General features: G+C 44.6%; 1 protein-coding gene across 2 annotated transcripts in view; it reads right to left on the bottom strand.

Annotated features, from left to right (window-relative positions):
• Positions 1–4361: 4361 nt before the first annotated feature.
• Positions 4362–25429, bottom strand: part of LOC147899149 (5'-3' exonuclease family protein) — a 34995-nt gene continuing 13927 nt past the window's right edge. For both annotated transcript variants that reach the window (XM_087378711.1, XM_087378712.1), the window contains exon 5: positions 4362–4790. In XM_087378711.1, coding sequence (XP_087234837.1) covers positions 4574–4790 — 217 coding nt within the window. In that variant the 3' untranslated portion in view covers positions 4362–4573. The remainder of the gene's footprint in view (positions 4791–25429) is intronic.

Genomic DNA, 25429 nt, shown 5'->3' with positions numbered 1-25429 from the left:
AGGTAATGGCACCTTACAAAATCTAATATTTTCATGTTTCTTCAAAAACACCCCAAAGAAAAATATATATCAAGTGTGGCCACACTAGACCCATCTAGTCATGCACTAATCTTATGGCCTTTGAAAGGCATGCACTATAGCATGAGGAGTGCATGAGAAGAGAATAATCTTTGGAAGGACATGCTACTATGAGAACCACTATCTCACTTTGCTTGTTGGCAATTGTTGGCCCCCTTAAACTAAGGGTGCCAATTCCTTTTTTAAGCTCTCCATAGTTTTCTTTGCTAGTGACCACAATTGCATTTGAACTCTTAAAGAAGCTCAAGTTATTTAACAACCTCAGTGTAGACTTCTTGCAAGAGCGCCATCCTACTCTCCACTTCAAGAAGTTGGTGCCTGAAGGTATGTGGACCATATCAAACAAATCCTTATCAAATTATCAAGAGCTAAGGTAATCTTTTGCACAATCAAATTACAACCCCTTTGTAGGCAATTGTGAATCCCCTACCAATATTGCACATCTTGATTATATGCTCTCACTAAAGGTATTATCTGCTTGATTTGAGTCATGGACACATGATAAGCCTATCAAAAAATTGGAGAGAGGGTTGACCATTATGGAGAAATTATCTCAAGGTTTCCCAGACTCTTGACTTACCAAAAAATAGATTTGGCCACTCAATTGATTATATTTAATCTCCAAATGCTAGACTGGAGGAATCCATGACTAGGAAGCCAAATGATGTGAGTGGTGGTGGTAAAATAGCAAATTAGGATAGTTGGAGGAAGGCTAGGTGTGAAAAGTGAATGTGAAAAAGATCTAAGGTGAGATAATTGGTTTACGGATATAGATCTACGAAACACCATTCACAACTAGCAATCACTCAATCAATTGCCATATCAAACCTTACGATTATGTTTATGGTATGGAAGGAATTCATGTTAAAGATAGACCATATTCACTATTCTTTACCTAGAATTCATCTCAAAACCCATAATTCTTCCCTTTTACTGTTTTGAGATGTCCTTTAAATTCTCCCTCTTTACCTTATAGCACCATCGATTAGCAGATTTCATTGTGACTCCATACATTTAGGGAATCCATTCAATACAAAGCTTTATTTTCTTAAAGATCATGTGGTAACACTGAGGGTCCTTTCTTGAACCAAAAATCAAGTTATCAAAAAAGAAATATTAATGCTAAAGAAAAAGGTTGTGTATTTGTGGTGGCCGTCAGCTTAGCATGCCAAGTTGTACTACATGTAGGCAAGCATGTAGGCAACAAGTGGTAGATGATGTGGCAAAAGTCATATAACTACTTAGGCCACTTAGAGAGCAACATCATGAAATTTGAGCCAAATCATTATTTAGGCCAAATCTATCCACCCATCAAAGTGTACACTTCACAAAGCTACTTGGTGGAAGAGGCACCTAATCGATGAATGATGCCCCTTAGCACCAAGATGAGGACCAAAGGAAGATGGACGCCATGAAATTGATAAAAACTCTATTTAACTAGGAACACTTTGTCTGCACCCCTAACCATTAAACTAGAAGAAGTGGAAAATGCGTGAGAATTGGGAATTGCATACAAAGTGTAATGGGCACTTGACACCACACAAGCTCATAATGAATAAGTATATTATATAGCCTGTGTTGTAATCAACTGTTGAGCTTAGTAAACAAAGTTCCAATTTTCAAATTTCTTGCAGGAACCCTGTTCTCTTAAGTTGCATTTTCTCCATCATTGATTAGTTTTCATGCAACAAAGTTTTGACTAAGCTTCACAATATGCTCTAGAGAAAGCGTAGAAGAAGCACTTACAAGATTGATTACTAACAAGGAAAATTTAATGTGCAAGAAATTTGGTTCCTAAGCTTGCAACATCAAGTAGGAAATTGGACACCCCTTTTGGTTGCAAGCATAGGAGCAAGGCTATGCAACCATTGGAGCACTTGGCACCAGGTGGTGGAGCAAGGAAGTGTAGGGCACAAGCTTAACTGTATGTATCTTGTAGCTATTTTCTAATTGTGAAGCATTTCATGCAATACTCACAAAGTAACCATTGTGTTTTTTATTTCTCATCATCGTGATTTTTACAAGAATTGTTTTTCCTGTGGCCCAAATTGAGGTATGGCATCATTTGCAATATCCACAATCAAGGTCCTTGGATCTTCCATGATGTAGTTCAAGTGGCACAATGAACTGAGTCCAACAAGTGACTTGAGAGCTCACCAACCATTTCGTTATGAAGTCAACTACCTTTCAAATTTCCTTGGCAAAGTTCAAGTGGCAGAGTGAACTAAGTCTAGGAAGTGAATTGAGAGCTCACCCACAATTACAATATGGCGTCAAGTATCAAGTATCTTTCAAATTTCAATTGGATATAGCAGTGGAAATGGAAATGGATGTGCCAAATGATCAATCTCAAAGTTCTTATCTACAAATAAATTATCATCGCCTTCCTAACAAAGACACAAAATGCAAACACATTGTTTCCACTTAAATAAAGTCTAGCGTAGCTTTTTTAGTTAGTCATTCCTAAAACTAGATGGATGGTTATATAGAGCACGTCTCTCAAACTTCTCAATTTAGTCCATTTGCACAATCCAAGATGACATAGGAAGCCAAAACTCTTGTTCTTGACATAGAGACATGTAGGTATATATGATTTACTAGCCCTTCTATCATCCAAATTTTTGGTCCCCAACCTCTTTGACTCCCATAATGAAATCTCTTATACTTCTATAGCGTAAATCTTGATTGTAAATTATCCACTACTTCTGTCTCAACTTTACCAAAATCTTCATTTATCAATTCTCTGTCTTTCCAAAGCAAGTCAATCCCCTACAACAGGATGTGATTGGTTCAATCAATTGCAAATCCATACTCAATCTTAATACACACAATCTTACACTCTGCCTTCAACACACTCAAGCCCATGCACATATGTTGGGTTTAGCCAAGTCACTTCATCAACCCCAATGGAACACACATACCATAGGCCTCAAAACTGCATTTAGCACCTTTAAGAATAATAATCCCAATTCGTCAAAATGGCAAGATGCAAGAGATCCCAAGAAGAGATCAAGGGAAGGCATATTGTAGGAGCAAGTACAATGGCCACCTTTTATAGACAAGGGGCTTGCCTTACCTTCTCTAATAGTGGGTGCAATATAGACTACCTTTTGATGGTGTTGCCTTTCTTTGCATGTTTAATTAGTGTTGATTTAGATCTTAAGAAGTATTTCTCTTGGCTGAGATTTTCTTTATCTCCAATTGTTTTCCCTCTTGCAACTCTCCTAAGCAAGCATTTATTCACAATGTGGCCCACCAAACCACCCAAGAAGCCCAAGTTTTTTAAACTTCCTCACCAATTGTCTCACATTGGCTTCAATTAATATAGTTCTAGGTCATCTTCTACATAAACCATTGGCATATGCAACTAAACATTTGTTCTAGGATTAAGAAACAACTCCTTTGAAAGGGCAATCCCCCCCCTTCTCATTGTTTGACTTGAGCAAGAAATAGTAGGAGGGATGCTAACATTAGAGATGTATGGCATGGGTATACTTCTATTCTTTGTAAGACTAGAATAAGTCCAATCATACAAATTTAAATTTTTTTAAGATTTTCTATTCTTCAATGGAGCAATCTATTAATTTCGAAAGCCTCAAGGGTTGGCTCACCACATCGCACATATTGCGTGGTTAAAAAACCAATAAGCCATTTCAACAACGAAAAAGAGGCTATCAATTGATTTTATACTATATGATAAAGAATTATATTCTTGTATGTATAATAAGTTCAAAGAAACAAAGAAAGCAACTCACATGATTGATTATATATAGATAATACTCAAAACAAAAAACGATGTACGCTCATGTGCGTGCCATATGTAAATCCAATTCCTCCCTTATTCACAATATTTAGAAGTAAAAAATAGCTTGTATAAAGTGAATATCAAATGTAAATTTATGGACAATATATGTTCTCTCTCTCTCTCTCTCTCTATATATATATACATGCATACACAAACATATGGGAAGGCAATCTTCCTACTTAAAACAAAAAACAATGTGCACTCATGTGCTTGCCATATGTAAATCCAATTCCTCCCTTATTCACAATATTTTAGAAGTAAAAAATAGCTTGTATAAAGTGAATATCAAATGTAAATTTATGGACAATATATGTTCACTCTCTCTCTCTCTCTCTATATATATATATACAAGCAATCTTCCTTTGCTACACACACGTGTGTGTGTGTGTGTACACGTATATATATGGGAAGACAATCTTCTTTTGCTCCATCGCCAACCTTATCAATGATACAGCTACAACCTTAACAAAGTATGCATCTGGCTTCATTTTATGATCCGGTCAGATGTCTTCAAACACTACTATGTCTGTTAGAACATAGATTTTGCCACCTCATCTCACAAGAAACAGAAATATATAGACACGAATAAACATTCCATACACTGCAGAAACTGATATATTAATAAAAAGGCATGCTATACCAAGTTAAATGATTTAATTTAAGCCCAAGCCATTTTGGCACACTACGAAGCTACTTCTTGGGAGTTTTCTGTTGTAAATTAATTGTTCTCTGTTTTATACCTTCAATAACTTTACGGTCAGAAAAGCTTCCTGTCCTCAGTCCGTCTTTCAAAGCACGTTGAAGCTGCAAATTCTTTAATTGCTGTGCCAGCTTTGCAAAAGCTTTTTGATCATTGGAACTGTCCCTTGCAGTGCACCATTCTTCCTTAAGCAATATTGGAACATCCCTACAAAAGGAAAAATGGCAACGAATAATTAAAAACACTGTTTATGATGGGAGAAGGTCTGATTCGCATAAGACACAAACAATAATCTCCAAAACCCCATCCTGCCACAGTTAAAGGCTACAATGCTTGTGCTCTCTCTCTCTCTCTCTCTCTCTATATATATATATATACACACACACACACACACACACACAGAGGTAAAAGAGCAGGAAGCCATAGCAAAAAAACATTGCCAATAGGGGGGCTGCCAGAGGATAGTATGGGCTGTCCTGCAGATGATTTTACGGAGGGATACACAGTAGAAGAGAAAATCACGAGTCTCAAGAAGGAGATACCACAGATAGAATGGGATCAAACTGACATCAGTTGGATCTCTCAGAAGGGAACACAAGTACAAGTTGAGTTCACAGAGAGGGCAGGTAGAGTCAAGATTCTCTGAAAGACAAACAAATTGAAAGGCACGCGGGTATGGATATCTGAGGAGCTTACCCCGAATCAGCTCAAACAAAGGATGAACTCACTAAAGTGAAGGATGCACGCAAAGATGGAAAATGGGCAGTATATAGGGATGGACAAGCCTTGATCCGTAATTTCAAATCTAAACCCAAAGACTCAGTCTTGAACTGATGTTGCTCAAGCCGTTTTTTCTTCTAAGATAAAATTAGTAGCTAGTTACGCATCTAAAGAAACTGGGGCTGAGCTGATATACTCCCCCAAAGACTCTCAGTCTCTAAATGATGTTGATGTTTTTGGTGTGTGTTTTTTTGTCCCATAGACCCGCCAGGTCTCCTGTGGACGTTAATCTCTCTCTCTCTCTCTCTCTCTCTCTCTCTCTCTCACACACACACACACAGAGGAGAACACCACACAAGAACATGGTAACTGTGCAAATACGTGCTAATTCACCAAGGCCACAATGCTCTCTCTCTCTCTCTCTCTCTCTCTCTCTCTCTCTCTCTCACACACACACACACACACACCCTTTCTTTTTTTGGGGTGAAATCCATGTATTTTATATATTACAAGAGGCTGTCCCCAAAGTGGAGATCAGCAATATAAGATACACCTTTTTGGCCCTGAGGTGTATCTTGGGATGCTCTCTCTCTCTCTCTGTGAAACCAACGGCCATGTATGCAGCACCCTTCTGGGGGGATCATCTATCACTGACTGAGTGGCAGCGCTTCAAGAGGTTGCAGCTGGTTATGGGCTCCAGGATCATCCAAAGCAAACCCTCTGTCCCGAATCAGAGTTCCGAATGACACCACTCTAGGTTGATGCCATCTTTCAGACAATCACCTATCTCCACAGGGTCTCGGCACTACCTAGAGGGAGACTATTGAGATTGGCACTAGAGTCGTCTATACGCCTAGCTGAGAGGGGAGTTAGCATGGGCCTGGTACACACGCATATCCAAATGGTTTCACAGCCAAGGCATCCAAATGGATCGTCTCCCCCCCTTTCAGTACAGCTAAGATGCTTTGGATCACCGGATTCCACGGGATGAGACCAACCGTATCATAGGGTTGGACCTACTCCAGCTCCAACATCGCGGACTTGGGAAGGGGACCAGGAGTTCCCCACCAAAATCCGTTTCTACCGCGACCATTTCCTCAAAGTATCAGTGGATGGAGAGATTATAAGACCCCAGTACTTGGGAGGACAGGCGAGTTTCACATACCCTGAGCATCGCCCTCGAATAGATGTATGTTTCGTCCCATCAGCTGAGGATTGAGACAGGGAGAGCCACAGGTACACCTAGAGAGCATGCACCTTGGAGGAGGTGGAGACAGAGAAGCATTTCCTTTGCACTTGCCCTTTGTACTATGAGATCCGAGGATGATACCATTGCGTATTTCGAGAGAGACACGGGTTTGGGCCTCTCTACCGGTTGATCGATTTCCAAGACCATGTCTGCATCGGTCTGTATTTGATGGAGATGTGATGACATAGAGACCATGATGTGCCATATTAGACAGGAGGAGGAGATAGTGGCCCCTGTGACCATGCTAGACCATCTGACATGACCTCGCAGGATCTAACCCTATCAAAATCTAGGTCTACAACACCAAAGTGCTATGCAGGCAACTCGCCACCCAACCATGATGCTCACGGATCATGAACCCACAGAATCCGAGCATCCCCCTCGAGCCACAGGCTAGAGAGCCTCACGGGAACTGCCAGCCCTGCAAGCCATACCTCACCCTTGGCGTCCCATACCACTTGGTGAAAGCTTGCACTAGTAGATCCATGCTCTGCTCCTCCCTGGCTGGGTGTGTGCAACTGTGTCAGTAGAGGCGTGGGCCATTCTGAAGGATCAGTACGAGACAAATAACACATCACGGATCTTGCTTCTTCAGCATCAGCTCTACAACTTGGATATGGATGAGGGAGATTCGGTACATGACCACTTGACGAAGGTCAAGGTGGTGAGGGATCGACTAGCATCAGTTGGTCAGAAGGTGGACTCATGCCAATTGGCCTTGATGGTACTAAGAAGGCTACCTCGGAGTTTCAAAAGCTTCGTTACAATTGTGACAACAGGACAGAGGACCAAACCTCTAACTTTTGAGGGGTTTCTTTACTACTCCAGGAAGAAGCTAGGGAGAAGCTCTACAACAATGACAAAGATGACAAGGTGTTGCTGGCAAAAAATTATGCTCGCAAATGAAAGGGCGAGCCTAATGGTGGCAAGTCCAAGAAGGATGACTCTGATGACAAGGACACTTCTCAGAAGAGGAAGCAGAAAAGAAGTGCTTCTATTGTAACATGCCAGGCCATTTTGCGAAGGATTGCAGAAAGACAAAGGCGGATTAGAAAAACAAGGAGTCCGCCTCAAATTAAGAGGGCAACACAAAAGCCAAGCTAGTGTGGTAATCGAAGAGCTGTTCTTGGTGACATTTTTATGTGTTACTGAGGTCAGATATGCCGACCTAGAAACCACATTGATGATGTTTAACATTGAGATGTGGGTCGACGAGGAGTCGAAAACCTTTGTGAAGGTAAAGGGCAGCATGGAGTGCTTGGTATCTTCCAGGTGCGTGGCTGTTGATATAACACAAGGGTGGAATTCCATGGAGAGCCCTAGGGTTTCATGTTCAAATGGTCGTTGTACTTCAGAAAAGGACAATACATGATTACATAGGTTTTTGGTATGTGCCTCGATGAGGTGCATGGTTTGCTTTCAAGGCAAGCACACAGGTAGCACGACAATCTGGTATGTACTTGATGTTCTTAATTTGTGCCTTTATAGCATGCTGTGGAGAGAATCTGCTCTTCATATGTCTCAGGTAATGTGAGATTGGAAGGAATGGGCCTTCTTCGAAGTGTGGGTGCTTCAAATCTCGAGCACAGATTGCTAGAAGGTGATGGACAAGGTGTACTGAAGCCAGAAGAGTACCTGCTTGAGAGCTCAATGAGAGTTCATGGTCCAGGTTATCTGGAGATATTGTTTTGTTGCGGACCTTGCCAAAGGAAGGACGGGTTGAAACAGACCCTCAGAGCATGGTGCCTTGAAGACTCCAAGTTGTTCACTCGTTATGAGGGGGACAACTGGAAGATTGTGGCATCCGAATTGCTGGAGTTCCAAGGCGAGAACGTTGCTGAAGGTGGTGGTTTCAAAAGGTGCTACCAGAGATGGACATGTGTATAAGGATGGTGTGTGGAAGCAGAACCGAACCTGGTGGAGCAGGAGCCACTGGATGAAAAGCCAGGAAAAGATTTCAACATCGAAATGTTCCACTAACCAGGGAGTTACTAGAGCATTGTCATCGACGTGATGGCATTGGCATGGGGGAGGTGGACCTGGGTCTTGAGAGAGGGCCACATGGGCAGCACTATGGCTGCCATGGGGGCAGAGAAAAAAGCCAAGTACCCGGAGCTCTAGAGGCTCCATCAGATGGCGGCTTTGTGCAGAGAAGGTGGCAGGGGCATCATGCCCTGGATCTGACCTGGCAGGAGGCTACTGATGAGCAGCAAGATGGCACGGCATCCTTGGGGGTAAGGTGCCTACAAGACGGAGCTGTTAGAGCAGGTTCTGAGGGCTGGAACAGGCCTGAACAGGGGCAGGACCAGCAAGACATAAGGGGAAGAGAAAGGAGCAAAGGGGGGCTGGCCCCTTGCCCTCTTATAGGGGCTGGTTGGGCTGAGCCAACCAGGTCAGTTGGGCTAGCCAACCAAGTCGGTCCAACAGACCAGCAAAGGGGCTGGGCCCCTGCATAGAAAAGAGGGCCTTAGGCCCGGTTTTGAGAGCCCTTAAGGGCAGGACCTGCAGCAGACTGGTCAGCCAGTCTGGTCCGCTAGAATGAGGCTGACTGGTCGGTATTTTGGCAGCCCCTTGGGGGCCTATAAAAGGAGGGCCTTTGTCCCCTCATAACTTATCACTTGCAGCAGCACTTCAGGGAGCAGAAGAACGACCGGCAACCTCTGAGTCTACATCCAGGAGGACACAGAGGCTGGAGAGCTGCAGACCTAGCTCAGCAAGGGTGCTGCCCACCTAGGCTGATACACAGGCAGTAAGGTGGGGAGGATCATTCAGGACAGAGAGTGTAACCAGCCCTTGACTGACAAAGGGCAGTAACCATTGCCATTGCCCAAACACAATACTTAGAGCACACAATTCCACAGCATAGCATCACTGAATCACAAAAACAAGGGAGGCTAGAATGCCCCTATTCAATAAGCATACACAGTGACACCTGTTGGCCCCAACACTGGTATTTATTTATTCACTGGTTAGTTCAATTACAAGGGACTCCCTGAACTGAACTCACCCACGGGTGCAACCCAGTACAATGCCAACCAGTGGCGCTGCAAGTGACCAACTCCCAACGCTATCCTCTTGGTTCCCTTCGGTAGCCAAGCATATCACAAGCGGAATAACCCAACATCATACCAAGCAATGTATCCACACAAATCAAGGCCATCACTAAGTCCACGGCTTGCCACTACTTCCCCGGGAAGAGAGTATCACAACCAGTGCCCCAATACTCTTCCGGGCCAATGGCAGGGCATCCAACCTTCCAAAACTTAGCAAGAGTAGCAGCTGCACACAGCAAAAGAAGAAGACAAGAGTTCGGCCAGCAAATGGAGCCTGTTTCAGCTCGAAACAGCCTCAAAAGATGGTCGACCAGCAGATAGCAGACTCGCAGGAGGGAGCTGTCCTTGGCTGCCTTCCAGCACCAGAAATAGTCACAAGAGAAGAAGTCCAGCAATCAGCAATCAAATCGCCATGAAATCGTCCACCAAACTGAGGATTCCAGCCCATAGCAACCTCAGAATTCAGTGCGCACAGCACCAAGTAGAAGCCAGGAAAGGCGTCCAGGAATATGGCCTCAGACAGTGAAAAGGAAGCATTCTGTCATGAAGAATGTCGATTAAAAAAGAATCAAAAGGCCTAGAATAGAGACGCCCAGGCCCAGGGAGCATGCCAGCAGCAGGAAACACCAACGGGAGATCTGTCACGGAGAAATCTTCAAAAACGTCTTCAGCCAGCAAAGGGAGAGCTGCAAAAATTGCCACTCTCTTCTGAAAGACTCCCTAGTAGGGATGAAGACCCAGAATAGCAGGGTAGGATAGGGTAGGGCTCCAGGTGCTTCCAGATGGGACACACAGGTGCCACAAGTTAAGCATACAGCCCAAGCATGCACACACTCAGGACACATGGCAAATTGGACCTGGGAAATTAATGCCCCTAGGGGGTTACTTTTTAAGTCATGAACCTAGTGTATAGAACCAGTGACCCTAGTAAATAGGACCTCTAGTGGGTCACTTTTTAAAACATGACCCTAGTGAATATGACCAAGCTAATAGCACTAGGAGTTGCACTTGTTGCACATTTAATCATAGGTACCCTTTGGACATTAATTAATGCCCCTAGCTTGGCACCCCTAGGCCAAATTCAGTGGCGGTTAGTTTAATTACTTCGCCATCACGTCCCCGTGACAGAGATCCACATAAGCTCGAGGTGGAGCACACGGGATATCCCGCAGATAGTACAAGTACCTTGTGGGAAGATCAAAGGACCACGCTCTGGTGGGACTTTGGATCAATCTCTCTTTTGTATTGTGTCCATAGCTTTGGACAAAAATATATATTATTTTGGTGGCTTCTATATCTAGCTGGATCATTGTCTATTGATGAGTCTGCACATCTATGTGATGCACATTAAGTAAAGAAGTTTGTGATTCCACTCCCCACACACAGTGTGTGAGCTCCTGGGCTATCCTATCAGTCTTCCGCTGTGCGTACCCTCTGTTGGTCGATTTCTAACAAGGTTTCCCATGAGGTCATCTTACGTTTTTTGCCTCATCTGTGGTTCAATCTCAAGCCATGGAAGATTTATTATTTTTTATGGATGGTAGCGCATGGGGCCTTGGCTAGAGCAGATGCATGTGGACGGCAGATGCCTTGCTGTGCATACAAAGATCTCGAGACGATCTTCACACTGTCTCCGAGGCTGCCCAACAGCGCACTGTTAGAAACATGGTGTGAGGGAGAGACAGAGATAGGCTAGGGAATGAGAAAATGATGCTCAAATGAAGACATGACAAAAGGCTTTCATTCATTCATCAAGTGTCACAAGACAAGTGAAATACAAGCCTTATATAGGCTACTCAATGCTCACTCACACACTAGCACCTAGTGCATATGGGGTAAGTCCCATGATGACACATGGCACTCACACGACTCACACATAGACTACTACTAGATCACATAGTATGCACACCAACACACTCTTTGGCTATGATATCTCCAGCACCCCCCTTCAGAGCAAAGAGTGTGAGACCCAACACGCAAAGAGTAAACCGATCCCCCCTCCATCGCAATACTGCAAAGAGCAAGTGCAACTATCCAAAACGCAAGAGCAGCCTCCACGTGTGCAAAAAGGGCAAAGATAGGTGGCAGGCGGTGCTCCAAATACGAACCCTAATCAAAACACAGTAAGAATATGCTCCGAAATGTAGAACTGAACCACGAAAGGAGCCCTTGTGGTCGAGATAACTGCTCGAAATGCTATAGTAGGTCTGAAATGAACAAGGCAGCTCCATAGGACAGTCCAAAATGAAGTAGCACTGTTTGAAGTGCTGCAGCAGGTATGTACGTGTTCCAAATGCAAAGCTAGGCCTTAAAATGTATAAGGCAGCCGTCCAAAGCACACCGAAATGCTACAGCAGATCACCACAGTGAAAAATGGCTAATATAGAAGTGCTGGAAGCCTCAAAACAGCTCGGAAATGACTCTGTTGAAGGCGGATATGCAGCAGCAGCACATAGACCTTGAGTTCGGCGATGGAGAGCTCCACACGTGCATGCGAGCCTTGAAAGACTGTGCCGACTAGCCAGCTAACAGGCTGTCTAGAGCACCTAGAATACTCGGTGATAGCTCCTGGATGAAGGCATGCCATGTGCACAGATTGTGTCTGATGTGTGCCCTAGGCACACAGGAATAGCTCAGGTGGCCTGGGGAGGCTAGGGGCTAGGCAGGTGATTCTCAAGTTGGGTTGCAAAGGCAAATGGCACAAGTTAGGGTTTCAGCTATTTATAGCCGTCTGGGGCCCAAGTCTATATAAGGGGCCCAAGGGGCTCAATTTCAGTAGAACTCGACAGAGTGAGTCAGCTCTCCCCTGTTGGTCTTGATCCAGGATTGTGTGTGGATGCACACCTGTTCTCTAGATTAGCCCAAGGCCCAGCAGATCGATCCAACGCTCCTTCAGGGACACCAAGCTGGTTGGGATCATGGTTGGGAGATGTGCCAATTGCCAGCAGCTTAGCCTGTGGCTCAGAGGGGGCATCCCAGTCTAAGATACCATGGTTGGGTGGTGAGCAAACTTGCAGATTCCTTTAGGGTTCTATGATTGGTTTCTAGAGTCTGTTTGCAAGTCAAGTCATACAAGAGCACTAGAGTTGTGTCAGTTGGTATCAGAGCCACTCCTGTGGAGCGATTTTTGTAGGAAAGAGGTTTGGATGAAGCTTCTTCGAGGTATGAACAGCCCTGATCCATTTGGAAAGATTTCCTGCTTCAAATTGTTGGAATTTTCATTAGGGATGAAAGTAAAACTGAGCAAATACTTCGTGATTAGCGCATGTCAGGCTGGTATGTAGAGGACAAATAGGGAAATTGCTCGTAAAGAAAGGGAAGTGGCAGACGTGCTTTCGAATTTGTCCGTGTGATCTGCCTGGAAGGTTAATTGAGTATGAATTATTCCAATTTGTAGGGACTCAGCCGCTAGTTGCGTGGTTAGCTACGCACGACTAGTAGGTAATAACTTTTAGCCTAGCATCGGCTAGGATATGCAATTGGGTCAAAGAGCTAAACGTGGGACGAGCGGAGAAGGTAAGAATGAAATTTCAAGGCTAATCGCTAGTACTTGCATGACGGTTCGTTTGCATGAGCGGGGGCAGCAGGTGATATTCGTGGGTGGCTGGCGTAGCTGGTCATCCGCTCCAAGATAGTGACTATCGACGACATGCAAGGAATAGCGCTGATCATCAGGACAAACACTCAGTGCTACAGGCTGATCTGTCTAAGGGCGACCAGGACTGGTTGGGGGCGCTGCTTAGCTGATATGCTTTACACTATGCTTTTTAAACGTTTAGCTTTTGGGTATTGGATTGCTTTTACAAAGCTGGGTGCCAGCTTTAGCTAACATTGGCTGAGAGAAAGCGTAAGGGAAAAGCTATGCTTTCTCCCTCAAATCCAAAAGCTTGAATTAGGAAAAGCCTGGATATTCAGCTATAAAGAGCGTTCAGCCCCTCCTCTAGATTCATGATTTCGTGGTCCCAGAAGCTCTTCTCCACTCCCGAATCTTCCCAAGTGTTGCTGCAGACTCTTTGCTGGGTTTCGACTCCTACCTGCTGCTGAAATCCCCAATTACCCACAGATTTCGACCCTCCTTCAGATCCCGCCCTTTCTCTTTTCGGGATTTGCCCTTGGCTCGTTTTTTCCTCAGCCTTATGGCTGAATCGAATTACTCTGCCCAGCCTGAAGATCAACAGATGGACCAGGACGTCAACCTTTAGGCTGGAGAAGATGAAGGATTGTTTGATACTTTGGTCACGAAGGATGCTTTTACCGAATTTCAGACTGCTTTGGAGACAAAGTTTGAGCAATTCGCTACGATTCATTCTCAGTTGACGGACCAAATGCGTGCAATCCAAAGTTCAGTCAATGCTCTCACCCACATGGATGCCTTGGCCTCAGTATTAGGCCCAAATATCACCCCATATCCTTATTCTGCAGAACAAAAGGATAGAAAGAAGGAAGTAGTTGACACTTGGTTACACAAGTGGCAGGTTCCAGTTCCATCCCTACTCAGACGAAAAGAAAATTCAATTGGCCATCGGATATCTCTCAGGGAAGGCGCTTCTTTGGTGGAAGGAGTTTCGGCCGAAACCCACCAACTGGAGCGACTTTGAAGAAGCTTTCAAAAAGGAGTTCCTCAAGAAAGAGGAGGATTATGACATCATCGGGCAAGTTTACAGCCCTTGATATGTCCAAGCAGAATCTCTCTTTTGACACCTACCTACAGAAATTTCGAGATTTGCAAACCAGGGCTACGAAGATGGATCCAACAACTTTCTTGGGCTTCTTTGTCCATGGTTTACCAGATAACTATAGGCTGCAGACTAAGAACAATAAGTGTAACACTTTGCATGAGGCCATGAGTTATGCATGCATTTATGATGATACCATGGCCAGTACCAAAGGTACTACCACCGCACATACCAGTGGAAAGAACAAGCGGAAGCTTTTCCAATCCTCATCTAGCACCACGAAGGGCAAGTCTTTAGACCATCCCTCCAATAAGAAACCCAATTCGGCTCTGACTTGACGGAGAGTGTGAGGGAGAGATAGAGTAGGGAGTAGAGAGACACACTCACAGTAGTCACACACCAGTGGGTGGGGATAAAGGAATGAGTGGTACCTCCCCAAGTACACACACTAGTATATATATAGATAAGACTAGGGCCACTAAGTACCTAAGTACAATGTGTACTTAGTGTACTTAGTAGTACTAGAAAAATACTGTTACAAGGGTGGCCAGTGCCTTTACCCCAACAACCTCCCACTTAAAGGCAGTGTGCCCATAAGAGAGAGTAAAAGAAAAAACAGCAATATACATCATCATGTACAGGACCAGTTGGTCTGCTTATCCAATACCCATAAGCCGTCTGCAGTGTGCAAACCGCTCAGCAGCCAATCCTTTTGTCAACAGATCTGCTGGATTGTCATCAGTGTGAACTTTCACAAGCTGAAGTTGCTTGTTCTCAAGCACCTCCCTGATAAAATGATACTTCACGTCGATGTGCTTCGTCTTTGCATGAAAAACAGGATTTCGTGCCAACTGTATGGCACTCTGACTGTCACAATGCAACAATGGAGTATCATTAGAGTAGCCCAAATCTGCCACTAGCCGAGATAGCCATATAGCTTCCTTGCACGCCTCAGTGGCTGCAATGTATTCAGCTTCTGTAGTAGACAAAGCAACGCATTGCTGCATTCTAGATACCCACGACACTGCACCTCCAGTGAAAGTGAAAACATAGCCGGTAGTAGACTTCCGGGTATCAGGGTGACCGGCATAATCAGAGTCTGTATAACCCTGCACTTTTGCATCTTGACTGCCGAAACATATACACAAGTCCTGTGTACCCTTTAGGTATCTCATGACACCTTTCACTGCATTCCAATGCTTCTTGCCAGGTTTAGCCATGTATCTGCTAACCACTCCCACTGCAAACGCAATATCGGGCCTGGTTGCAACCATAGCATACATGAGACTGCCACAAGCTGATGCATACGGAATCTTTGACATCTCAGCTCTCTCAGCATCTGTCTGAGGGCTGTCCAAAGCGCTGATTTTCACATAAGGAGGTAATGGAGTACCAATACTCTTCCCCCCCTCCATGTGAAATCTCTGCAAGACCTTGCCAATGTATTCCTTCTGAGATAAGTACAGCAACCGCTTTTCCCTATCCCGAAGTATGCGCATACCCAATATATGGTTGGCATCACCAAGATCTTTCATATCAAAGGTCTGGTGCAATCTCTTTTTTAAGGCATTCATTTCCTTATGAGATTTTCCAGCAATTAACATGTCATCCACATACAAAATGAGGATAAGTAAACTGCCATCTGAAGCTTTCTTGGTATATAAGCAATGATCAATGTCACTTCTCCTGTAACCCTGGGTTCGCATGAATGTATCAAACTTATGATACCATTCCCTGGGTGCCTGCTTTAGACCATAAAGACTTTTCTTCAGTCTGCATACAAGCTTCTCTTTGCCCTTCACTGTAAAACCCTCTGGCTGCTGCATAAAAATTTCCTCATGTAAATCACCATGAAGAAATGCTGTTTTGACATCCATTTGGACCAAATCCATATCTGCATGTGCAACCAATGCTAATACAGTTCTGAGTGTTGTCATCTTGACAACGGGAGAGAATATCTCCTCAAAGTCAACACCATATTCCTGCTTGAACCCTTTGGCAACCAGTCTGGCTTTATGCCTTGGCTTTTCACCAGGTGTGACTTTAAGTCTATAAACCCATTTGCATGGCAGTACCTTCTTACCAGTAGGCAAGGATACCAATTCCCAAGTGCCATTCTTGTGAAGACTGTCCATTTCAGACTTCATAGCAAGATCCCATTGAACCTTGTCTGCCCTCTGCCTAGCCTCTCTGTAGCATGAAGGCTCTCCACAATCAGTGAGCATCAAATAATCAATGCCTGGAACAAATCTTTCTGGCTGCCGCGTCTGTCTGGTTGACCTTCTAACCCAAAGACCATCATCTTGAGCTGGCTGTCCAGCCTGTTCATCACCCAGATAAGGTGGCTGTTCCATGATTCCTGGCTGCATTTGCATGTCAGGAAGATCACCTAACTGTGCCTCATCCATTGGGATGTTTTCTGCCATAACTGGCTGTCCATTAGGATCTGCTGCAGCATCATTTAATGGCTGATTATGCTGCTGTTGTGGCTGATTTACAGCCTGTCTGTGTTGCCCATGATGCCTGTCATCATCAATAGTTACTTTTAAAGGTTCCTGCTGTACAACAGGTTCCTTGAACATGATGGTTTCATCAAACACGACATCATTGCTGCGTATAAGTTTTCTGTTCTTGGGATCCCAAATCCTGTAGCCCATCTCACCTTTGTCACCATAACCTAGGAATATGCATTTAAGAGACTTTGGATCCAGTTTAGTTCTGTCCTCCCTGCGTACATGCACATACGCGACACAACCAAAGACCCGTAGGTGTTTGTAAGACGGAGGCTTGCCCGTCCATGCTTGTTCAGGCACACCACCACATAGTCTCTTGTTTGGTGACCTGTTAATAAGGTGCACAGCTGTCTTTACAGCTTCAGCCCAAAATGTGTGGGGCAATGCAGCATGTGACAACATGGATCTGACTTTCTCTTGAATGGTTCTGAACATTTTTTCAGCTGTACCATTCTGTGGAGGATCATATGGTGCAGACAAAACCCTTTGGATACCCTTTGCCTCACAGAATTCTTGAAATTCTTTGGACAAGTACTCTCCACCATTGTCAGATCGTAAGGCTTTCAGTTTTTTGCCTGTCTCATTTTCAACCAGTGCAACAAACTTAGTGAAAGCCTTGAACGTATCACTCTTCTTTCTGAGAGTGTAAACCCACACTTTGCGGGTGGCGTCATCTATGAATGACAGTATGTACTTTGAACCTCCTAAAGAGAGTGTAGGCATCTCACACACATCTGTATGTACTAGCTCCAAGAGCTGTAATTTCTGATTTGACCTTCTCTTATGAGGTATTTGTACTTGACGACCGTAGAGACAAAATTCACATTTCTGCAAATCTGAATATTTTAGACTCGGCAAGTAACCAAAATGAGCCAATTGCTCCATTCCCTTAATACTCATATGGCCAAGCCGGCTATGCCACAATGAAATCTTTGGCAGCTCGGTGGCATTTACATCAGAATGCGGACAATGTCCAGCATGAAGTGAGTACAAAGTATCAACCTTAGGACCCCTGGCAATAGCCATTGCCCCTTTGCTGATTTTCCATTTCTGATTACCAAAGGTGGTAAGATAACCATCATCATCCAACAACCCTGTGGAAATCAAGTTCTTCTTCACCTCAGGAACATGCCTGACCCCTTTAAGCATTAACTGCTGGCCATTTTCAAGAACAAGCCTGACATCACCTATACCAATGATAGAACATGCATGGTTATCACCAAGAAAGACAACTCCCTTCTGCCCTCCTGCATATCTGACAAACAGATCTCTGTAGGATGTCACATGAAAGGAAGCACCTGAATCTATAATCCAGGAAAACATATCTGATCCATCACCAGCATGAAGTGTATGAGCCTCCAGTGAAGAGGTGAAACATATCTCATGTCCACTGTCACTGTCACTAACATAAGTAACATTCAGCTCCTCTTTTTCTTTGCCCTTAGACTTGCCTTGAGCCTTGCCTTCTTTGGCTCTCTGGTCATTCTTCTTTTGAAAACACTTTTTCTCAATATGTCCCTTCTTGCCACAATAGTTGCATACAAGATCACTCTTAGAGCGGGACTTGCTCCTGTCTCTTTCTTTGTCTTTTCCACGTGTTTTGGACCTGCTGCGTGCATTCAAAGCATTTGACTTCCCAATAGCATTGTTCTTTCTGTTCATCTCTTCCTGTAGAAGAGCACTCTCCACATCTGCAAATAACAGAATGACATTTGAGTTGCTGGTAGAAGTCCTGAATGTGTCCCATGACTCAGGTAGAGAACATAAGATGAGTGTAGCTTTCAGCTCATCATCGAGCTTCAACCCCTGGTTGATCACCTGGCTGAATATGCTGTTAAACTCAATAATATGAGTGGACATAGCTGTCCCCTCCTTCATTTGAAGACCAACAAGCTTTTTCAGCCAGTAAGCTTTTCCCGTGGCACTTTTCTTGGCATAAGTATCCTCAAGGCGTTGCCACATTTTCCACGCAGTAGGTTCATCCCTGATGCCTACAACCAGTGAATCAACAACTGTAAGCATAATGGTCGACCTGGCCAAGCCGTCCATCTTCTCCCACTGCTCATCAGTAATGTTGGAGGGCTTAACACCCTTCTCCTTTATAGGTTTGTACTGGTCCTTCTGCATCAACACATTGTAGCACTGTGTCCTCCATATGTCGTAGTTTTTAGCTCCTTCGAGCTTCTTTATCTGGAACAAGGACGACACGTCGCTGCTGGAACTCATGGTAAAGAAAATAGAGTTTGACTCCCTGTAGTCGTGCAATTAAGCACTAGTTACTCCAAGAAAATTCCCCCGCAGCGGAAGTACGATCAGAAAATGAACTTGGTACTGTTTCAGTGGCATAAAACCAACTGAAAGTCTTTCTCCCACTTGAACAGAGATTTATCACTGTTTACTGCTTGCTGCAGTTTCTGAACAGCAACTCTGTTTGCATCATTTAATGCAGCATTTTACAACCAGCAAGATTCTGAATTTACAGAAGCATCTGCCCTACATACACAGTGAAAAAAACAGCAGTGTACTTTGTACTCTGTACCTCTGTACTGTGACTGAATTCATTCAAAAACTGTTGACTCAGGACAGTCCCCGACTGTACCAGAAAGTACAGAATCAGTATTTGACTGTTTGACTGTTCAAAAAAGTCAATTTCAAGCTTCCAGACACTTCTCAAACTGTATACAACAGTTTAGAACAGAAATTGGGCAAAAGCCCCTTGACTGGAGGCAAAAAAACACAGAATTTAGAGTGCATAACTGTTTCACTGACAACTATTAGGCATTTTGTTGCTTCCCCCAGCACTGATAAGCATCCTCCTTGCAAAAGCCACAATTATACTAGCACATTCAGTGCTCAAATCTGCAGTGTGGTACTCAATGCATTTTCCACTCCCCGTAGGTCACAAATGCATACGAAATCTGCAAGATTCAAACTCCAATCGGGAGTATAAATACAATGCATGCGTGTACAGGCCAATTCTTGGCACTGGCTACAAAAGCCCCTTGATTCTGCAAACAAATGTTGAGGATTTCCTCACACAGTAGGCATAAACGCGTACTGCACTTGCAAATGACCAACTGTGCTCACAATGAGCTCGAAATGGACTGCACCTGTATCTGCAAGTACACGGGTGCGAAAAGAAGGACAAAGTGTACCAAAAAAAAATGAAGAAAAGAGGGATGTCGATGTCGAAGCTTAGAGACTGCGTGTCGCCGCTTCTGCAAGCGAAGAGGGCGAGGAAGCCGCTGCTGCTGGCGTCGCCTGTGAGCGACGCTGGCGGTCTGATTGGCTTCGCCTGCTGTTGGGTGACCAGGTGCCGCTAATATGCGGGCATCACCTGTGTGGTGCGCTGGCTGGCGTCGCCTATGCTTGGCGACGTTAGTGGCGCCTGGCGTTGCTGGCGTCGAATGCAGCAGCTTTGGCTGCTGCTAGCGCTGCTGCTTGAACTGTTGAGGCTGCTCCTCGAACTGTTGAGGCAAGGCACTTCCTGCTCCTTCGGCGCAGCAGCTTCCACCCGTGTTTTTGCCACGCCCGAACGCCGCAACCGTATCCCTTAATCCAGCTCCTCACGACCAAAGCGGAAAGGCTGGCTATGGCGATCCGTCCGTACGGCTGTACGGACGATGTACGGCCGTACGGACTTGTCCGTACGGTAGGGGTAGACTAGGGAGAGATGGGAGTGGAAAGCGGAGGGAGAGAGCCCGTTGGCTCTGATACCAGTTGACGGAGAGTGTGAGGGAGAGATAGAGTAGGGAGTAGAGAGACACACTCACAGTAGTCACACACCAGTGGGTGGGGATAAAGGAATGAGTGGTACCTCCCCAAGTACACACACTAGTATATATATAGATAAGACTAGGGCCACTAAGTACCTAAGTACAATGTGTACTTAGTGTACTTAGTAGTACTAGAAAAATACTATTACAAGGGTGGCCAATGCCTTTACCCCAACATGACTGATACCATGGCCAGTACCAAGGGTACTACCACCGCAAATACCAATGGAAAGAACAAGCAGAAGCTTTTCCAATCGTCATTTGGCACCACGGAGGGCAAGTCTTTAGACCATCCCTCCAATAAGAAACCTAATTTGGCTTTGACTGGTAAAGCACGGTTTCTCCGTACTTTGAAGTTGAAAAAAGAAGGACGATGCTTTATTTGCGAGGAGTGTGGCCACACACGGAATGATTGCCTGAAGAAGTCAGGAGCCTCGCGAGGACCTTTACCGAAGCCCAAAGGACCACCTGGCAAGTCAAAGACAGCTCACACTGTTTTGGCAGGTATTTACGTTAATGTTCTCTCTCGCCCTCATTCTTGTGATTGTTATTTCAATAATTCAATATTTGGACCTCACGATCTCTATCGAGCTTATGATGAGATCCAAGGTACAAGGATTCACGTTTATTTGATCAAGGGAGTTCTCACAATTTTGTGAATCACAAACTTGTGCAGACCCTTCGCCTGACCACGACACCTAGTGATCATACCTACGAGGTACAGCTTCCAGTTGGGAAGCAGTTTTGGGATCGCAAGGTGGATCGATTTTCAATCCGAATTCAAGCCTACAATTACACTTTGCAGTGCTATGTTATTCACTTAGACCATGTAGACTTGTTATTGGGCATCGAATGGTTTAAAACCCATGATGTCCAATTTGGATGGAAATCTCATACTCTTTCTCTTTTGCACCGGGACACCCGGATTACTATACAGTGTGATAACATTCATCCCTTAGAGGGACCTCTTGTAAATGCAATTCAAGTACATGATATGATACAAACTACTTCTAATGATGTGTTTCAGTGTGTTTTGATTCCAGTTTCTTCATTTGTTGCATCTGTTTCTTCTTCAAATGAATTAAGTGTGCTAGAACGTATGGAACTAAAGAAGTTATTAGCTGAATTCAAAGATGTATTTCCCGAACAACTGCCGACAGGTTTACCTCCAGAGAGGGCAATTGACCATCGCATAGGTTTGGTCCCACGCGCTCAACCTCTAAGTATACCTCCTTATAAGATGAGTCAGTTTGAGAAGGATGAGTTAGCTCAACAACTTCACGAGTATTTGAAGTTGGGGTATATACGCCCGAGTAAATCAAGATGTTTTGAAAAATTGTATCATGCATTGCCCGATCCTACCCGGCCTTATGTCTTGGAGGCTAATGCGAGTGATTATGCGATTGGGGCAGCATTATTCCAAGAGGGCCGACCTGTAGCTTTTGAGAGTAAAAAGCTAGATGACACTCAATATCGTTGGCCTACCATGGAGAAGGAACTTTATGCAGTGGTCTATGCTCTCAAAGTTTGGAGACATTATCTGTATGGTTCCAGATTTATCGTGTTGACTGATCATCAGTCAATACGATATGTGTGCGAAGGGGATGATTTGAGGGGTAGCAAGGCTAGATGGGCTAAGTTGATGCAGGATTTTAATTTTGAGATTCGGTATAGGAAAGGTTCTTTGAATAGTGTCGCAGATGCCTTAAGTTGAATTAAGATGGTAAATAGTTTATCGTTTACCGAGATTTCCTCTGACCTATTTCAATCCTTGAGAGGGCTTTGAACGACTAATAGTCATTTCAGTTAGTATTGGCAAAAGGTCCAGGATGGGAGCTCAATGATTGACCAAGACTCAAGGATGATGCCACCTACTATACACGCGGTCGAAGGTCATTGGATGATTCGGAATGGCTTGCTGTTCCGTAATGATAAAATTTGTGTACCCAATGTGTTGGATCTTCGATCCAAGATTCTTCGGGAGTGTCATGATGCACCTAGTACAGGACATCCTGGAGTACATAGGACTCTATCTCTTGTGAAGCATACCTTTTATTGGCCTAAGATGCGTTCATTTATTGAAAACTATGTGGTAGGTTGTCGCGTCTGTCAGATTACTAAGGCAGAACGCCTTGTAAGCACGGGTTTATCACAACCATTGCAAATCCCGGGCAATAAATGGGAAAGTATTTCCATGGATTTTATTACCGGTTTGCCTAGAACGCGCAAGGGTCATCACTCCATTTGGGTCATAGTGGATCGTCTGACAAAAATGGCTAGATTCTTACCTACTAGATCAACCAGGTCAGCTGTTCAGTTGGCTCACGAGTTTGTGGACCACTTGTTTAAGCTATATGGTTTGCCTTCTGACATAGTCAGCGACATGGACTCGAAGTTTGCAAGTAACTTCTAGACACTTGTTTTTGAGAAGTTGGAAACTACTCCAAGTATGAGTTCCTCAGATCATGCACAATCTGATGGCAATACAGAAAAGGTCAACCAATTGGTTGAAGATATGCTTCGGGCATATGTTTCTAAGAGACAGTCTTCATGGGAAGATTATCTCCCCATGATAGAATTTGCTTATAACAGTGCAAAGCATTCGAGTACTGGTTACAATCCTTTTATGCTTATGTACGGGCTTCAACCTAAGTCACCAGTTATGGTTGGGTTCAAGGGAAATCAAATGATGCTGCGAAGACATTCTTGCAAGACACGCAAGAAATGTTGCAGTTTGCCAAGGAGTCTATTAGAAGTGCCCAAGATCTGGACAGATTTTATGCTAATAGACATCGTTCACCCAGAGAGTTCTCTGAAGGAACAATGGCATATTTGCGTATTCCCAAGGAATCCAAGAGCCTAAGTACTCGTTTGGTTCTGAGGTTATTCCCCAGATACTGTGGTCCATTCAAGATTATTAAAAGAATTGGACCAGTTGCATATAAACTCGAATTGCCTCCTGACGTTAAAGTAGATCCAGTGTTTCATGTCAGTAGACTGAAAGAGTTACTGGGTGTAGATGATCGACTTGTTTCTCCTCAAGAAATAATAGAAGTTACAGATTTGACTTTTATTCCACACGAACCTGAGAGTATTCTTGAATTTCATGAAAGACAGATTCGTAATCGAACTATCACAGAATTTTGGATCAAGTGGAAGGATTGTGTTGAGGAGGATGCAACATGGGAGACATTACCGAACCTCCAAAGGACATTCCTGGGGTTTTTAGCGAACTCAGGAGTGAGTTCTTAGAGGAGGGAAAGTATGTCATGTGCACGGATTGTGTCTGACGTGTGCCCTAGGCACACAAGACTAGCTCAGGTAGCCTAGGGAGGCTAGGGGCTAGGTAGGTGATTCTCAGGTTGGGTTACAAGGGCAAATGGCACAAGTTAGGGTTTTCGTTAATTATAGCCGCCCGGGACCCAAGCCTATATAAGGGGCCCACGGGGCTCAGTTTCAGTGGAGCAGGGCAAAGCGAGTCAGTTCTCCCCTGTTGGTCTGGATCCTGGATTATGTGTGGATGCACACCTGCTCTCTAGATTAGCCCAAGACCCAGCAGGTCGATCCAAGGCTCCTTGAGGGCACCACCTGGTGGTATGGGACACCAGGCTGGTTGGGATCATGGTTGGGAGATGTGCCAGTTGCCAGAAGCTTAGCCTGTGGCTCAGAGGGGGAATCTCAGTCTAGGATGCCATGGTTGGGTGGTGAGCAAGCCTGCCAATTCCTTTAGGGTTCTATGATTGGTTTTTGGAGTCTATTTGCAGGTCAAGTCATACAAGAGCACTAGAATCGTGTCAAGGCAGCAGGGAATTAAGGCGGCTGGCTATGCAGGCAAGCTGTGGACAGGCAGAAATGGAACCAAACGGTTGAGGAAAGGAGGCAGCTAGAGGCGGAAATGAGCAGACTGCATAGGAGAGGCGGTTGAGCAGAGTTAGGGTTTAGGGTTTGTTGGAGAAGATGATGACGTGGCAGGGTGGGCTAGGGTAGGACTGACCTGCTCTGATACCATGTTAGAAACATGGTGTGAGGAAGAGACAGAGATAGGCTAGGGAGTGAGGAAATGATGCTCAAATGAAGACATGACAAAAGGCTTTCATTCATTCATCAAGTGTCACACGACAAGTGAAGTACAAGCAGTATATAGGCTACTCACTCACACACTAGCACCTAGTGCATATGGGATGAGTCCCATGATGACACATGGCACTCACACATGACACACACATAGACTAGTACTAGATCACCTAGTACTACACACCAACACACTCTTTGGCTCTGATATCTCCAACATGCACTGGATCTCGATGTGTTCTCTCTAGATTGTTGCCAGTACGCAAAGGATGTAGAGGGATTGCACGAGGGGGTTGGTCACATGGCTGACGGCAAGGGGCCATGCCTTCTCTATTGATCTTTCTTTCCCAGCTTATTGGGATTCATGGGATGCAGGTTCTCAAATGATGCGGTTCGCCTCTCTTGGTGGCGTCCACTACAGCCGCCGAAGGATAGTGTTTGGAAGACAGTAGCCAGCATCACCGCCTGGAACATCTAAGTGGAAAGCCAACAGGTCTCTCCGTCAGCCACTCTCATCGCCATTTGCCAAGACATTATTTATATGTTTCGTGCCATATGGGAGTTCGGGACTCCAAGATCGAGAGCGACCGTTGAAAGATGGGAGCGTTTCTGCTAGGTTTGGCTTGTAGGAATTTTCTACACTTTTCCCAAGCGAGGCATTCGCTGGATGTATAGACCCCCACCCGAGCTATTAGCCCTTGTTCCGGATATTTCCTAGGCGATGCTCCAAAAACAGGCTGGTTTCTTTCTAACAGCCAGTTTCTCTTGGTACTTCCATTATTAGCTCC

Source organism: Dipteris shenzhenensis, chromosome 8, assembly GCF_047967505.1.
Source record: "Dipteris shenzhenensis isolate YYH24624 ecotype China chromosome 8, Dip_SZ_1.0, whole genome shotgun sequence".
Taxonomy (NCBI): Eukaryota; Viridiplantae; Streptophyta; class Polypodiopsida; order Gleicheniales; family Dipteridaceae; genus Dipteris; species Dipteris shenzhenensis.
This window is presented reverse-complemented; position numbering and strand designations above follow the sequence as displayed.